The sequence below is a fragment of the Primulina eburnea genome, chromosome 1 (assembly GCF_022965805.1).
Source record: "Primulina eburnea isolate SZY01 chromosome 1, ASM2296580v1, whole genome shotgun sequence".
Taxonomy (NCBI): Eukaryota; Viridiplantae; Streptophyta; class Magnoliopsida; order Lamiales; family Gesneriaceae; genus Primulina; species Primulina eburnea.
Window position 1 is genome coordinate 21,176,682 of NC_133101.1, and position 18,684 is coordinate 21,195,365.

Sequence of the window (18,684 nt, forward strand, 5' to 3'; positions counted from 1 at the left end):
CCAAGAAAACGAGAAAAGAATCAAAGATATTGGATCGAGCCCTGTTCTACGTGATTTTTCAAGCTTCTAATTTCTCAACATTCTCTTAGTTCCTTAGAGAGTGTAGATGTCGATTCTAGCTTCATTTCATTTTACATGAAGCTATTGAAGATAATCTATAAGCCTAGGGTTTCAAATTTGTTCATGGAATCCGTTTTAGTTCTAGTATGAGATTTGTGATTTACTGTGTGTGATTTTCAGTCACTGGTATTTGTGCATTAGGAACTTGTAATTTTGGTTCAAATAGAACTTGTAGGCTTTGTGTTGGCTGTCACTGGTCGCTGAAATAATCAGATTTGAGTTAATAATGGATTTGATATAAATTTTTTACTACAATGTGAATGTGTCAAAACTGTATTATGTGAGTTAGACTAGAAGAAAATCTACTGCATTTCGAGGTTATGAGTTGCATGCAGTAGGAGTCTAGACTTTTGATTCCAATGAAAGTTGTAGATCTATGAGTTATTTTGGAAATGAGACAAAAATCGTTTAATTCCATAATGAATCAGGATAGTTATGCGTATTTTCCTGAAGATGCTCTGTTGCTGGAAATTGGTCCGTGAACAGAATGAATCTAGTGTATTAAATTGATTTCTGGGAGTAAACGACAGATTTTGAATTTGGTTTCAACTGAAAAAATTAGATAATTAGGATCAGTGGTTGTGAATGACTGTGTAGAACCCGAAAAATCAGATTTCGTATAAGCCATGCATAATTGCTACTATTTAAATAAAAAATGATTATTATTTTTATATGCATGAAGTGTTTAATTCATTTCAAAATTTGTTAAGTCATGATTACTTATTTTAAACGCAGAAGCTTAGTTTTATCTTTTCGGATAAATACGCTAGGCCGGACTGGAGTTTGGAAAATTGAGATAAGATTAATAATAAGAAAATATTCTTAAATTTAATTTAAGCCAAGGAATAATTTATTTTAATGTTAAAGAATGTTTTAAGATTTATTAAGTTGATTGGAATTAAGTCATTAATTAAATTCTCCCATGTCCAATATTTAATTAAAAGCCTAAATCTGAATGCGTAACAAATTAGGATAAATTAATCTAGGCCTATTATATTCAAGAAATAATAACCTAACATTTTTATAAGTAATTCTTTAGACCAAGCCATGCCTTGCAAGAAATGGTTATCCTAATTTAATTTGTTAATTCACTAAAATACATAAAGGGGGTTTAAACCTTTAAGGACTTAAAATACAAGATTTAAAACAATATTTTTACCTTACAATTGCTAGTAAATTTCTGCCCCCCTTAGATCAATTCATGTATGTTTGGCAATTCTCTATTTTTAACTACCCTTTCATAACCCTTCATGGTATATTAGTTCTCTCACCTTTAAATCACCTATAATTAATAATTTAAGCATCATTATGCACCTAATCAAACCACTAATCTAGCCTACCAATCCCACAATTTTCAAGCAGCAAAAAAGAAGGAAACAATTCTTGTGTCATTCAAATCCCTCACTTGTAACTCCTACCTTAATGCATTCTTTGACTCATTTATCACCTTTAGTAGCCTTCACCTTCATTACCTAGCACCCCTACACCCCTTACCTTCGAAAATATCAGAAGAAGAGAGCTGCTAGAATCGTGAACCAACAGCAGAAAAACAATAAAGAAATACAACTCCGTCTCCGCCGCGCCGTGTTCATCATATTGCTTTGTTTTATTCAAACAAATTTCCAGGCATGTACATATTGTTTATTTTCTCTTCAATCAAGTCCTATATATATTTTTAAACCATTATATGTTCTTGATTCATGAAACAAACGAATTTGACAGCAACATTTAAGAAAAATCTGTACAAGCCTTCTCGGCCTTATGCTTGTTGCTCACGGTTGAGTTGTTTTTGTTGGCTACAGGGATTTGTTCGGATCCAGGCACTCGAGGCTGCATCTAGGCATGATTTAGAGTGTGTTAGGGTCATGTTGGTTCATTATTTCGAGCTCATACACGCAGGATGAAGGTTTGACAACAACTTTCCCATAGTTGCAAGTTGGAGTCACGGTTTTGTGTTTGGTTGTCTATGGTGAGAGTTCGAATCTTGATTGGCCTAGGACCTGTAACCATGGTTAGAACCCTCCCTTAGCATGTCTAGGATGTGACCAAGATGGCCTTTCAAGAATTGGTTCACGGTTACATCAAAATTTTAAAACAACAACATAAGAGCTCTTTGATCTTTTTTTCATTTCCTGGGTGAGTGAAGCTTCGGCTTTTGAGGTTTTGGGTGGATCGTGTTTGGATTTTAGCCCTTAGCCATGGTTCACACAAAAACTCATCATGTCTAGATCAAGACATGGTCGATCATATGGCCACTGGAACGATGTAAGACAGCAAGCAATTCGATACATCACAGTATAGATTTTTTTTTGAGTTCTCGGTTAGAGCTTTGTGTTGTCCTAGGTATTTGCTTGGATTGTGGTTGGCCTAGGGCCCTTAGCCATGGTTCAAGCAATGCCTTAAGATGTTGGTAAGAGCCTCTGGTCGGTGGTTCAAGGCTCAATGGCCATTGCTTTCACAAACCACGCAAGGGAAGCACAGCTGCTGTCACGGCTTTTGATAGCAGCTTTGCCACGGCTCAGAGGTGGTGTGCAAGTTCTTGTTTGACTTTTAGCCTATGGCCTTGGACTGGACAGTACCTCAATGAGTTAGGAAGATCGTTTTTTTGGCCGTTTGTGATTCGGTTAAATTTAGAGGTCGTACGAAAATTTACGGTGCAATGTGCCGAAGTGACTCTCGAAAGTGAGTTTTATGATTTTGGCCTCCATTCACTAATTTTCGTGGATTACAATTCTTAGGTTTATTATTTCATCATGTTAGGTGTATTGTAAACATGACTAAACGATGGTTCAATATTGTTTCGGGTTGGTACGGAGTCATGGTTGGAAAATTATTTTGTTGGTCGCGTTTGTCTTGTTTTTGGTTCGGATACGAAGTTTTGCCAAGTTAAGATTATTTGCAAGTTTCTCATGTTAGGATTAGGTCGCAACAAGCCTGGGAACGATCTGACTCATCCGGTAAAAATAGAGTTATAAGTATATTACGTGAATAAAATATAAAATGTTTATTTCGAGATATATGCGATATGTCTTGTGGTCACCTCACGCTTATGGGATCTCTCTATCCGGTGACTTACGACCGGTTAAAGATTATGTATGGGTAGGGACATACAGTCCAAGGGCTGTGGTTATCTCTACCGCCCAGTATACTGTGGTTTAGTCTGATCAGACGTTCATGTTATGTTACGGGCCACTTGCGTAGAAAAATTATCTCTACTATAAAAATCTCATTATGATATTTTATGACAGAGCTCTATCGAGCAAATCTTTTACGTATGATTTTCAGATATGCACGTAATTATATTTACCCATGACACGATTTTCACCTTACGCTTTACGATATGGTATTTTTACGTTGTATGCGATCTTATGATATATTTACTCGTTATTCACGATATATGCATGCTGAGTCTTTAGACTCACTAGACTTGATTGTTATAGGTACTGATGAGGTCGGGACTGAGGGCGGGGGACCAGTGAGCTAGCTTGAGTCAGCAGTAGTAGGAACCCGAGGACCTCACATTTCATCATTTACTTTTTATGTTCAAACTAAGTTTTTATTATGATGAATTATTTTTAAGTTGTGGTTTTGAACACATATTTACTTCCGCTGCTACTTTAAAGTTAAATCTATTTATCTGTTTATGAATGATGCACGTTATTTATTTAAAGAATTTTTTTTTAATAATTTCGAAAATTTACGAATACGAAATACGGACCTTTACAGACTGATTTTTTCAATCTTTTTTTCATATCCAATTCACTGAACCCTGTTTTGAGTAAGCAATGAATGAGATATAGATTTTAATCTATTTAGTGTCAAACCCAAAATCTATATCAGAACCTGTTGCTCATGGGTTCTATTTTGGTTAATATTGGCCTAAATAAATTATAGAATGTCCTTTTGATATCTCCAGATGAAATGTGGGAACTAAGTTAGGATTCCAACCATGTATGGTAAGCATATTTTGGATAAGTATGTGATGAGTTATGATCTTAAAACCAAGCTTACGTACAAGATGAAAATGGTGAAATATAAACTTTTGATGAAAATTTGATTATACGGAATTTCTTAGACTTTAAATGCGATTATTGAGTTAGAAAATAAATTGTAAATGAAATGTTGAAGATTTTGGATAATAATGTGTCGAGTTTGGATTTTTTTAAAAATAACTCAACTACTATGGATTTTTGAAAGAATAATTGAATTTATAGACTTCTTGTTGATGAATTGGAAATTTACTTGACTTGTCATATTTTCTTATTTTTTATGCCGAGGAGATCAAAGTTGAGCTTGTTGTGGTTCAAAGTTGGTTTAGTTATGTTACAGCTCGGTAACATATGATGGTAAATTATAAATTATGTTTTACTCGTATTTAAGTTATTTATGTCATTTATGTGAATTAAATGTCTTGTTTAATTATATGTTCAATTATTTGACATATTTTATGACATTTAGTTTATGGCATGATATTATGACATTCATGTTGAGCCCCATCAGTCTTGTTACTCGTTTCGTTTGTTGTATTTATTCCTTGATCACGTAGTTATTTCAGAATCAGCTGATGACTTTTGAGTCGAGTTATGCCATATACCAAAATTATAATTGTCTATTTCTTGATGCATTTTTTGTCTGATATTCACTTAAAATATTGACATCATACGTTATTCATTATAGTGCCTTCCTTTTGTATCGTTATCAACTGTATGGAGGCCAAGTCGTGGGTGTATATTAGGCACATCATGACATATCCTGCATACTTGGCAGCGTGGTTTAGCTACATTGTAACGTACCGTACTTTAAAATGCTTAAAATTTGTGGAAAATAAATTTTTTTCTTAAATAAGTAATAAACTCTCGAAAATTAAATACAAATAAAACGCTTGTCTAAATATTTGAAATATAAAAGAGTCCAAGCTATTTTCGTGATATCAAGTCACAACCAACTAGCTTGCAAAGTACTTGTTTAAACGATAACATAAAGTAATTCGTTAAAATCAGAGTAAATGAGTTCAACAGACATCAAAATCCTTAAAACTTAAGCGGTCCTCGGGCTCCGTTCAGTTCGAGCCATCTCACTGGTCTTCGCCTCTCATCTCCTAAAACTTAACCTCACCTGCATCGATCAAATCTAGTGAGTCTAAAGACTCAACATATATAAACTGAGAATAAGCAAGCAGTACATAATAAATCCACGTGCGTTTTAAAGTAGCGCATACATATTTAAACTTTGAACATACTTATATAAACATAGACGTGCCATCAATTCATAAACATTTTCATAAACGTGCTTGCATCGTACAGACTTAAACATGCATAAACATCATCATTTTGCGCAGATATATGTTTCCAAGCAAGTGACCCATACATATTGCGCCTGATCAAACTAAACCACAATATTGGGTTGGAAAGGATGTCCACTGCCACATACATAAGATCTCTGATCATGCTTTACCGGGGTAGAGAGGTCCTCTGAAACGTTCTCCGGCTTCCAAACTCGTTCGTAATTAGTACAAGACAATTTTTGAAAGGATCGGTTAAACTAATAAAGAGTGTTTAGAAGGGGGGTTGAACAAACACTTCTCGAATTTAAGTATTCTTAGACAATATGAGTTCAGTTATGTTACAAACTGAAACTTAATATCCCGTCGGTCAATGACAATCAGTTAAACTGAACAAAACAGTTACGGAAAATAAACTGACTGAAAGATAGAGTATCTAACTGAAAAGTAACGACTAAAGTAAAGATAACACAATATGTTTCTGGATGTTCGGAGACTTGAATAACTCCTATGTCACCCCTTCTATCACGAAGATAGGATATCCACTAAAAGACTTTGATCAAATACACGATACTGTACTGACCCACTTCAGTTTGGACTTATCACTTTGCCAAAACTGAAACTCTTAGTATACAACACTTTTATAGATCATAACTGATCTTAGCACAACTTAGAAAATATCAACGATTACAGAGTGCTATGTAAGCTCGAGAATGTAGTCTTGAATACTACTGATATAACTGATAAGTGTGAGCTTTGATTTCCGAATGCAAGTAGATATTTTTGCAGCGTGACAGCAAGTAAAATGAGATAACTGAAACTTGGTGTTTCTTCAGTTGCTGCCTTCGACTATTTATAGACTCTCCTGTCAACGGTAACATTAAAGAATATTTGATATTCTAACCGTTGATTGTCACGTCGATATTCTCTGACAGTCGTACACTGCTTTTCTGAAATGAGGCGATCCACTACCAGTTGCAGGTGGTTGTACTATTTGTCGGTTGTCGCTTTCCATGATGACGTGTACAGCTGAGAGATCAGTTGGTAAAGAATCAGTTGACGAGAATGAACTTCAGTTGTATCGATCAGTTAACTGAATTCAGCTGATGACATGTGTTCAGTTGACGATCAGTTCAGTTGCTTAGTTCAGTTGGTTCATATTTTGTCAAAACACCGGAATTAAGTTTCCAACAATTTCCCCCTTTATTGTCTTTATTGTGTTTGACAAAACTAGAGTAAAATATAACTGAATAACTGAACTCATAGTAGATAAAATAAGAAGTAGATTCAACTGAACTCATTTTCTTCACAAATACAAGAATTTAAGATTTCTTCTGTTGTTCTAAAATCTCTTTAAGCTCTTCCCCCTTTTTCTCAAACAGCTCCATCTTAAAAGATAATTTCCGAACGTCAGTAGCTAGAAGCCGGACAGAGGTGGAAATGTTTTCAATAGCAGAGGTCATTGAGACTTGCAGCAAATCTATCTTCCTTGAGACGAGTGTCTCGACACTGTCAACTCGTTTGTTAATAGAATCTTGAGTTGCAGTGAGACTCATGGCTATCCCCTTATTCTTCTGGATTTCTTCAACTGCAAATGAAAGAGAGGTAACAGCAGTTTGGATAGCTTTCAGCTTTTCAGAATTGAACTGTTGAGAGTCTTCCAATTTGAGAGTGTGAGACAGTTGTGTATTCTGAATTTTGGAGATGGCTGGGAGCATCTGATTCATACTATCCTGCATGTTCTGAATTGCTTCGAGAACTAGATCAAAATCTGAAGAGGATAGAAGAGGAGACTGATGAGAGGTTCCTGGTTTCTCTGTAGATTGATAAAAAACAACCAACTCTTGATCAGTTGCTACTGTTTTAGCAGAAATCTAAACTGACGAGATTACAAGCAACTTCTTCTGGAATTGGAGGTGGAGAGGATGGATTCTGATCAGCAGATGAGCTTTCTTGATGAATAACAGAGTCTGATAAAATCAAAACTGGTGCCTCTAACGGATGATCTTGAGAATCAATCGGCACATTAGTTGAAATGGTTTGGTCAGCAGACGAAACTTGTTGATGCTTCTGAAGAAATAAGAGCCTCTAGATTGTTTTGATCAACGGGATGATCAACTTTATCAGAAGTTGGTTCCCTCAATTGAGATTCTTGTACCACTGCTTGAATGATTTCCTCAATGTTTGCAAAGGATAATTCTGCTTCAGTGTACAGTTGATGTTCAGCAGGAGGTGATTGAGGCATATCCTTAACTGGCTCTTCAGTTGGAACAAGAATCTATTTTGAGGATGGTTGTTGTTGCTCAGAAGACGGTTCTTCAACTATTTCTTCTTCATCATCGTCTGACTCTCCTTGATGAAGAACCAACTCTTGATCTATTTCTCAAAATTTTATCTGAGATTGTAACCCAACCAGATCAGTGTCTAGCTGAGTAATTACTGCTTGATCAGCGTAGGCAGTAGGATTTGTGGGTATGTAGTTGGTCTTCAATTTGCCAATAATTTGACCCAACTTCTTGGCTCTCACCTGATCAAATAAATAATTTTTTCTTTCCATAGCCTGAGCAACTGTGGCAGCTTTCACCGTTCTTAGAACAAAATCTTCCAGTTTGATAAAATTGTTCAGCTGTGATTTCTTCTTCAGTTGCTTTGCAAAAATTTGAGTGTGATAGGCTGTCCAAGCATCGTATAGTTGAAGTTTTGATGCTGCAAAATTGTTAACCCTATCCCAGACAAGGTCAATGTGAGTTTAAATAGGGTTGGATGGTCTAGGGCTCTTCAATCAACTTGCCCTTTCCTTTATCAGTACTCATGATGCGAGGAATTTCCAATCCTGTTCGAGTGGATTCCACCAGCTCTATAAATTTTATACCTTTGGGTCGAGCAGGTGCCACTTTAGCAGGGCGAGTGATCTGAATCATAGGAGCTTTGGTCCTAACTGATTCCTTTTTTGCACCAACTGAAGCTTCTGGTGGAATGATCTTCAGAGGGACTGTTTCTATAGGCTGTTGATCATCTGAATAAATTATCCTATCAGTAGGAATGGATACCTCGGTAGTTGTTGATTTAACCCTTTGGGTTCTTGGTTTCTTGGCAATCTGTGGGGATGGAGTTTTCTCTGAATCAGATGCACTCAAAACTAGTTTTCTCTTTGCTACCTTCAGTTGAGCCAATGTTTTGGCCTTCTTCACTAATTTTGGGGCCGCTTGATGAGTCTCAATCTCCTGTTTGATCTTGACAAACTGAGCAAGAGAAACGTCCAATTTGGTCTTGAGTGGCAGAGTATTCTTCGCATTGAAGCCTTTGAATTTTGATGATCTTTCTGAATCATCAGCCACTAACCCCTTTATTTTCAGCAGATAGCTCAGTTGTACTGCGAAGCCTTTGGACTGTTTGGAAGACAGAAACATATTCTTCAAAATATTGAATGTAAGATGCTTCCAGTTGAATGTACGCTCAGCCATAATGATTGAAATGGCTTGAAATTTCTCCAACGTGAGGGCAACAAAAGATCCAGCCTTCGCCAAAATCTCTTTGGCGATTACATCAGCGAGTAACTGAACCTCGTGTTTTAGCTCCTTCTTTGGATCGAAAACTTTGATTTTCCGTCCATCAGCAGAAAGTGAGGTTTGCATTTCTTCAATATCAGAAGCTTTAACATCCGAGAGGTGTGCCAATCCATCAGAAGGTAAAGAAAATATTTCTCCAAAAGAACCTTCAGTGATGGTCAGCAACTGACCATTGATGGTAGCAGTGATGTTTCCATCAGAATCGATCAAACCACTAGAGTAGAATTCTTGAAGCTCTTTGGAGTAGATCTCTTGAGATGATTTTCCCAATAATGTCCTTAATCCAGCAGTTTCAAGTTTTTGAAAAACTTTCTTGACATCATCATCACCGAAGGATAGAATTGATCCAAAATTGATAGCCAATGCATTTAGCATATAAGCGGAAATTTGATTCGCCATTTGGAACTGAATGATTTCCTGGAAAAAAGATAGAAGGATGAAATTTGTTTTGCGCTCAGGAGTTTGTAGATGAAAAGAAAAACTGAAATGGAGCGGAGAATGGTACATATGTACGTGACGATTCAAATTCTGGACACGTGTTAGTCCATATAAATTTTGAATGACAATGAGTGTACGTGTGAAAAATTTAAGTGGTTAATATATGTCCACGTTTTAAAATGAGATTCATCATGAGAAATCAGTCAGTCACGTCACTAGATTTGGAATATAATATGATTAATTGGTTAACTTATATGAGAAGATAAGTGAAATATTCAACTGAACGATCAGTTAGTAAAACCGTGTCCTTTCAGTTGAGAATTTACTAACAATTGTCTTCTCAGTTAACCTCTTAAAACCATTATTCCCCCTTAATTGGTGCATAAAAATAATTAAAGCGAATAAATAAATATCAGAGATATTATTTGTTGCTGAAACGTTGACGACCCTTCAGCTTCCTTAATAGTCTGCTATAAATAGAAGTAACATTGTTAGTTTCAGTCATATTGGTGAAAGAAAGAGAAAATAAACAAAACAAAAGAAATGGCATATGCGAGTTGCTCGAGTGTTTTGCCATTTTCTCTGGAAGCTAGGAAGGCTGCTATCGAAGATGAAGTCTTCTACACTAGTCTTCCCTTCTGGAAAAGTTACAGGAGCTTGCGTTCCTGTATAACTCTGGAGAGGCTACCACTCCCAGACTGGTGGCACAGTTGACAGAAGTGCGGGAGCTCTTGAATATAGCTGTGTGGGTGGACGTCTTTAAAGAGGGTCACATCTATCAGCTGATGCTTCAAAGGAACTGGAGATTCTTAATCGCATAGCTTCTTCTCACAGCTTTTGTAAGACATCTTCCTCAACTCTCTCCGTTTGGTTGAGAATGTGGATAGACGATGTAGAAGAAAAATATGAAAATGTAATCGAAGCGAATGTTTATTGTGGAATGAAATATTTATTTTGATGCAACTTTGTTTTTCTTTCATCAGTTGAGAGTCATATGAATAAACAACTAACTGGAGAATCAGTAAATGACGGTAAAGCTGAAAGATAAATTAAGAACCAAGACAACAATAAAAACTGATTAGGATAAATCAATTAATCCAAGTATATTGCGAAAATGAGAAAACTTAGTCTCAGCCAGTGGTTTGGTGAACATATCAGCTGCTTGCTGCTCAGTTGAGACATATTCCAGTCTGATGTCCTTCTTCAGGGCATGATCTCTGATGAAGTGATGTCTGACATCTATGTGCTTGGTTCTGGAGTGAAGAACTGGATTATAGGTGATAGTAATCGTAATTGTATTATCACAGAATATGGGCGATTCTTTAGCATCAATTCCATAATCTCTCAGTTGTTGCTGAATCCAGAGCAGTTGAGCACAGCAGCTTCCAGCAGCAAGATATTCTGCTTCAGTTATGGCAGTTGCTATGGATGTTTGCTTCTTGCTGAACCAGGAGATCAGTCTGTCCCCTAGAAACTGACATGATCCATTAGTACTTTTACGATCAAGCTTACATCCTGCATTATCTGCATCTGAATATCCAACTAAATTGAAAGATGAATCTTTAGAATACCATAACCCAACATTTTGTGTGCCCTTAAGATATTTCAAAATACGCTTGGCAGCTGTAAAATGTGATTGCATAGGATTTTCTTGAAATCTAGCACACATGCATACAACAAATACAATATCAGGACGACTAGCAGTTAGGTACAATAATGAACCTATTAAACCTCTGTAAATTGTCGTCTCAACTGATATTCCCCCTTGATCAGTGTCCAGTTTTATTGATGAGCTCATGGGAGTACTTGCAGCTGAACATGATTCCATTCCAAACTTCTTCAGTAGTTCCTTCGTGTATTTAGTTTGACTAATGAAGGTGCCCGACTCCAGTTGCTTCACTTGTAATCCAAGAAAGAATGTCAGTTCACCCATCATGCTCATTTCAAATTTCTCCTGCATTAACTTAGCAAACTTCTCGCATAATTTGGGGTTATTTGACCCAAAAATAATGTCATCAACATAAATTTGAACGAGTAGAATACGATCATTCTTGGAAAATTTGAACAATGTCTTATCAAATGATCCAACAGAAAAATCGTGATCAGTTAGAAATTTTGAAAGAGTTTCATACCAAGCTCTTGGAGCTTGTTTAAGACCATATAAGTCTTTGTTCAAATGGTAGACATGATCAGGAAGGTGATGATTGATAAAACCTGGAGGTTGGTCAACGTAGACTTCTTCCTGCAACTGGCCAATCCGAAATGCACTCTTTACATCCATTTGATAGACTTTGAAGTTTTTGAATGAAGCATAGGCAATTAATATCCTGATTGCCTCCAGTCTTGCAATTGGTGCATATGTCTCATCATAATCAATTCCTTCTTTCTGCCTATACCCTTGTGCTACTAGCCTTGCTTTGTTACGCACAACTGAACCATCTTCGTTCAGTTTGTTCCTGTACACCCATTTTGTACCTATAACAGTTTTTGAAATTGGTCTTGGAACTAAGTTCCAGAAATTGTTATGGATAAACTGATTTAGCTCCTCTTGCATTGCATTTATCCAGTTTGGATCAGCAAGAGCTTCATCAGTCTTCTTGGGTTCTAGTTGTGATACAAAAGCTGAATGAATGAATAGATTGAGCATCTGATTTCTTGTTCTTACTGGATCAGATGGATTACCTATTACCAACTCTGGAGGGTGTGATTTCTTCCATCTGAGTTCAGCATTTGTTGTTTCTATATCAGCAATTTCTTCAGTAGGTAACTGAGTGTCTTCAGTTTCTGTTGACGCTAATTCAGTTGGCAACTGATTCTCATTTGGTTGCTCTATTAACTGATCATTAGGAACAGCTTCTGGTTCTTCTGGTTGATCTAATACTTCTGATTCAGGTGTTTGGAGGTTGCTTTGATTGATATGGATGTCTTCTTCATCGTCATCATCCAAGCTTATATCTGTAAATCTATCAGCTAGCTCAACTTGATCAGTTGGCTTACAGTTAGTACAGTTTCATAAAAAACGAAATGGATAGATTCCTCAACATTTAAAGTATTTTTGTTGAAGACTCTATAAGCTTTACTCACTGAAAAATAACCAAGAAATATTCCTTCTGCAGATTTAGCATCAAAGGCTTTTAAATGAGTTTTACCATTGACAAGTATAAAACATCTGCAGCCGAATATTTTGAAGTAGGAAACCACACTTTTTCTTCCATGCCAGATCTCATAGGTGTTTTCACATGATTCTTATTAGTCATTGATCTGTTTTGAGTGTAACACGCAGTGTTCACTGCCTCTGCCCAAAACCTTTGAGATATACCAGAATCAGCAAGCATTGTTCTAGCAGCCTCTTTGAGGGTCCGATTTCTCCTTTCAGCTACACCATTTTGCTGAGGAGTTCTAGCTGCTGAAAGCTCATGCTTGATTCCGGTATTCTCTAAATAATTTGAAAGAATTTGATTGATAAATTCAGTTCCTCGATCGGATCTGATTCTGTCAATTCCAACTGATTTTTCATTTAATAATCTTTTGAAAAGCTTAATCAGTTGAGCAGCAGTTTGGTCTTTGGACTTGAGAAATATAACCCAAGTGAATCTTGAAAAGTCATCTACAACCACCAAGGTGTATTTCATTCTCCCTAAGCTCATGACTGGTATTGGACCAAATAAATCCATATGTAACAGCTCTAAGCATCGGGAAGAAGATTTACGACCCTTGTTCTTAAAAGAAGATTTGATTTGTTTACCAAACTGACATGCTGAGCAAATTTTGTCTTTGATAAAATCCATTTTGGGCAATCCAGTAACAAGATCGTGGTTACTCAAATATGCAATAGACTTGAAGTTCAGGTGGTTTAATCTCTTATGCCACAACCAGTTTTTAGAGGATTTTGAAGCAATGAAACATACTGGTGCATAAGTTTGATCATTCCAGCTGACTTTATAAGTGTTTCAACACCTTTTGCCAGTTAGGATGATCTCTTCAGTTGAGCTTTTTACTAAACAAGAATGTTTGTCAAACTGAACTGAGAATCCATTATCAGCATAATTGACTGATGCTAATCAGAATATACTTGAGATTCTCAACTAATAATACGTCATTAATGGTAAAGTTACCATGGATAAGCTTACCCTTACCCACAGTTTTACCTTTAGAATTATCTCCAAAACTGATGTTTGGTCCAGTGTACTTAACTAGTTGAGATAATAATTTTGAATCTCCTATCATGTGGCGTGAACATCCACTATCCAAGTACCATATAGATTCAATGCTTGTACCTGTTACCTGCAATCACACACAAGATAAGATTCTGGTACCCTTTTTCTATTTGGGTCCAAAGTTGATTAGTCCTTTAGGAATCCAGACTTGGATCAGTCTAAGTGACCATCCAGTTGCTGTATTCCAGATGGTCTTTCCCGGTTTGTGTGTGCTTGATGTATGGTGTGCAGGAGATACAACATGTGATTTGCCCTTTTTTAACTGATTGTTCAGCCAGTATCTCTTCTGAACTGGCTTCCTGTTATAGTAATTTGAGTAGCCATTAGAGTAATTTTTGCTGAAAATTTTTGGTGGCTGACTTAGTGAGTCAGTCACAACTTTTGGGCTATAACCAATACCATATCTTTTGCCCTTGTTCATACTTTGAGTTGGTTGTTCAATCAGTTTACTTGGCTCAGCTTGTTCTTGTACCATAACTGATTTGACAAAGTGAATGTATTTCCCTTTATCCATATTCAGTTTGGTCGAGTATCCTTGGGAGACATTTCATCTTGGTTACTGAACCCTAAACCAGTTTTATCAGTAACTGATTTTTGTGAGTTCTGTATATCAGTCAATGCAATAGATGATTTGTTCCAAGCCTGAATAAACTCAGTTTGATTTGAATTTTCAAGCATCAACTTTTGAATCATTAACTGATCCTTGCTTCTTTCAGTATTGAGTTCAGCAATCTCCTTTTTCAGACTCAACATGTCAACTGATTCATCAGTTGTAGTCTTATTGTCTATAGGATCAGTTTGCTTTGCTCTGGCCTTTTCAAATGATAAGGCAAACTTTTGATACTCACTAACCATATCATGCAATGTTGAAATAAGTTCTTCTCTCGTAAAATCAGTTGAGCTAAAGTCAAATACTTGTTGGCTGCTGGACTCCAGTTCTGTATCATCAGCCATCAGACATTTCACTTCTTCTTCATTGTCATTAGAACTGCATGAAGTTTCTGGTTCTGACTCCTCGCTGTCAGTGTCTGCCCACTTTGATTTGCTCTCTTCAGCCAAGAGCACTTCATGCTTCTTCCTGGAGAACTTCCTGTCATCTTTGGATCTCTTTTTGTGCTCATATGGTTTCTTTCTTCTTTCATTTGAGCTCTGACTGTCTTTATTTGGTTTGGTACAGTCAGCAATGAAGTGACCTGGTTTGCCACAGTTGTAGCACGCGTTTGATTCTTCCTTGGAATTGCTTCTTTGATATCTATTTTGAAAGTTTCCTTGATTCTTCCTCATAAATCTTCCAAACTTTTTGATGAACAATGACATGGCATCATTGCTTAGTTGATCAGCAGCTTTTTCAACTGAACCAGTTGGTTCTGTTCTAACAGCAGCTAAGGCAGTTGTGACTGCTGGAGTAGAAGATTCTCCTTCTCGAGTTTGCAACTCAAACTCGTAGGCTTTCAAATCAGCAAATAGATCATGAAGCTCAACTTTGTTCAGATCCTTGGATTCCCTCATTGCCATGGTCTTCACATCCCACTCCTTGGGAAGACCTCTGATTATCTTGAATGCAACTTCTTTGTTTGAGTACACTTTTCCAAGTGCATTTAGTTCATTGATGATGCAGCTGGTTCTTTCATCATAATCATGCATCGTTTCACCAACTCTCATTTTGATATTGTCAAACTTCTGAACAGCAAAAGAAAGTTGTCTTTCTTTGGTTTGTTCGTTGCCTTCGCAGAGCTGGATCAGCTTCTCCCAAATCTCTTTGGTTGTCTTGCACATTTTGATTTTGCTGAAAGTTAATTTATCCAGCTTCTTGTATATTATATCCTTTGCCACATTATCCAAGTTGGCTTTTCTTTTATCCTCTGTGGTCCATTCTTCTCTGGGCTTTTCTATACGATGAGGTGCCCCATCAGTAATGGCAACAGCTGTGTTTTCTTTCAAAATCTTCATGGGTCCGTCAGTTATAACGTACCACATATCATCATCTTGTGCAGCTAGGTGAGCCTGCATCCTGATCTTCCAATCATCGAAGTCTTCTCTAGAGAACATAGGAATCTTGTTGAATGAAGACATAATGAACAATTTGAGTATAGATATTCTGAGACGAGATATAACCGCTCTGATACCACTTGAAAGGATCGGTTAAACTAATAAAGAGTGTTTAGAAGGAGGGTTGAATAAACACTTCTCAAATTTAAGTATTCTTCGACAATATGAGTTCATTTATGTTACAAAATGAAACTAAATATCTCGTCGGTCAATGACAATCAGTTAAACTGAACAAAACAGTTGCGGAAAATATACTGACTCAAAGATAGAGTATCTAACTGAAAAGTAACGACTAAAGTAAAGATAACACAATATGTTTCTGGATGTTCGGAGACTTGAATAACTCCTACGTCATCCCTTCTATCACGAAGATAGGATATCCACTAAAAGACTTTGATCAAATACACGATACTGTACTGACCCACTTCAGTTTGGACTTATCACTTTGCCAAATCTGAAACTCTTAGTATACAACACTTTTATAGATCGTAACTGATCTTAGCACAACTTAGAAAATCTATCCACGATTACAGAGTGCTATGTAAGCTCGAGAATGTCTTGAATACTACTGATATAACTGATAAGTGTGAGCTTTGATTTCCGAATGCAAGTAGATATTTTTGCAGCGTGACAGAAAGTAAAATGAGATAACTGAAACTCGGTACTTATTCAGTTGCTGCCTTCGACTATTTATAGACTCTCCTGTCAACGGTAACATTAAAGAATATTTAATATTCTAACCGTTGATTGTCACGTCGATATTCTCTGACAGTCGTACAGTGCTTTTCTGAAATGCGGCGATCCACTACCAGTTGCAGGTGGTTGTACTATTTGTCGGTTGTCGCTTTCAACTGATGACATGTACAGCTGAGAGATCAGCTGGTAAAGAATCAGTTGACGAGAATGAACTTCAGTTGTATCGATCAGTTAACTGAATTCAGCTGATGACGTGTTCAGTTGACGATCAGTTCAGTTGCTTAGTTCAGTTGGTTCATCTTTTGTCAAAACACCGGAATTAAGTTTCCAACAATTTGCATACCTCAAAAACATAAAAAATTTCTTTGCACGTCGAACATACTAATACATTATGCATGTCTGACCAAGAAAAAAATTTAATTAATTTATTTATTTATATATTTATTTTACAGAAAGCTTGGCGCTCGAGCAGTAAAATCTTACTGCTTGGGCTTTACCGTCCGAGCGCCGCCCACTTGGTTGGGCTCGAAAATCCTCAAAAAAAAACATTTTTACACAGTTCGAGCAGTCATACAAAAATGATCATAACTCACTCAGTTTTTTGTCCGAAAATTACGAATTTACTGTCAAATAAAAGATATCAAAAATTTCTACACTTTATATGTTTTTCCAGAAAACTGACCGAAATTCTCAGGATTCAAAATGACAGAAGATTTGATTTTTTAGATCTAAAAATCGTTTCAACATCATAGCTCAAACCTTGCATAACGTAAACGAATTTTCAGCTTTGGGGAGAAAGTTTCTTTTCAATACAACATTTCACCCTTAGACAGATGGCCAGTCTGAGAGAGTGATTCAAATTTTGGAAGATTTACTGCGTGCTTTTGTGATCGATATCCATGGGAGTTGGGAATCGAAGCTACCACTAGTAGAGTTCACCTATAACAATAGTTTTCAGTCATCTATAGGTATGGCTCCCTACGAGGCACTGTATAGAAGAAAATGTAGATCCCATATTCATTGGATGAAGTGGGCAAAAGATTAAAACTTGGTCCAAAGATCGTTCAGCAGACTACAGATTTAATGATCAAAATCAGAGACAAGATGACGATCGCTCAGAGTCGTTAGAAGAGTCATGTTGGTAAGAGAAAAAGGGTATGGGATCACGTGTTTGTGAAGATAGCACTTATGAATGGTGTTTTGAGATTTGGAAATAGAGACAAATTGAGTACGAGATTCATAAGACCATTTAAAATTCTTGACAGAGTAGGAGCACTGGCTTATCGTGTGGCTCTACCACCGAATCTGGCTGGAGTACACAATATGTTTCATGTTTATATGCTGAGGAAGTACATGACAAACCCATCACATATACTGAAATTTGAACTGTTGCAACTTGCGCCAAAGCTGTCACACGAGGAAAGACCTATTCAGATCCTAGACAGGAAGGAAAAGAGAATACAGAACAAAATTACCAAGTTGGTCAAGGTGAAGTGGTTGAACAATTCCGATGAGGAAGCCACTTGAGAGACATAAGCTGAGATGAAGACTCGCTATCCAGAACTGTTGGTACGCCTTAATTTCGAGGAAGAAAAATTGTTAAGGGGGGAGGAATTGTAGTGTCCAAAAACCGGTACACGTAAATCCTAAGAATTATTAAATTTGTTAACTTATTTAATTAATTCAAAATGATTTACGTGATGCATGTAAGATCATGTAAGATAGGTAATTTTTTTTATATGTTTATATGCCCTTGTTTATGCAAAATTAAATATTTTCTTGATTTTGAGTTTTTCATGTGAATATTCGTTGTTTGACTGGGGATAGGAGACCGGAGACGATTAAGGCGATAACATTAAATGTTATATTTTATTTTATGTTAAGAAATTATTTATTTTTAATTATTTATGAAATATAACATTTTAAGGTCAAATTTAATTTATTAGATGAATTAAAATATTATAAGCATATTATTTGCGATTTTCTAAAATTAGGAGTTAACTCTTTAACTTATGGTTTATTATTTTATAAATTTTTAAAATTAATTATTTACCTAATTCGTAGTTTAGCCATTTAATTAAGTTGATTAAAAATTTAAAAAAATGAAACAAAAACTCACACAGACACACATATACTCACACTTTTGCACACTCTAAAACTAACCTAAAAAACTAGGGTTGTGCCTCCCTTGAGCATCAGCCTTTTGAGCACTCATCATAGCAATATTTTGGAGATTTTGGTAAGTTTTTGTCAAGAAAAAAATCAAGGAATCGTCCTCCATTCATCCTCCACGTATCCTCGCCCAGGTATTTTT

At 36.3% G+C, this 18,684-nt stretch overlaps 1 protein-coding gene across 1 annotated transcript; it reads left to right on the plus strand.

Moving 5' to 3' along the window:
- The first annotated feature begins 17,558 nt into the window (after positions 1-17,558).
- LOC140805578 (uncharacterized) lies at positions 17,559-17,897 on the plus strand. The gene has a single exon (XM_073161844.1). It carries the CDS (start codon positions 17,559-17,561, stop codon positions 17,895-17,897), a length of 339 nt encoding a protein of 112 aa, XP_073017945.1.
- The last annotated feature ends 787 nt before the right edge of the window (positions 17,898-18,684 follow it).

Coding starts and splice junctions, on each gene's coding strand:
- LOC140805578 (XM_073161844.1), top strand. CDS start 17,559: ATGAATGGTGTTTTGAGATTTGGAAATAGAGACAAATTGAGTACGAGA.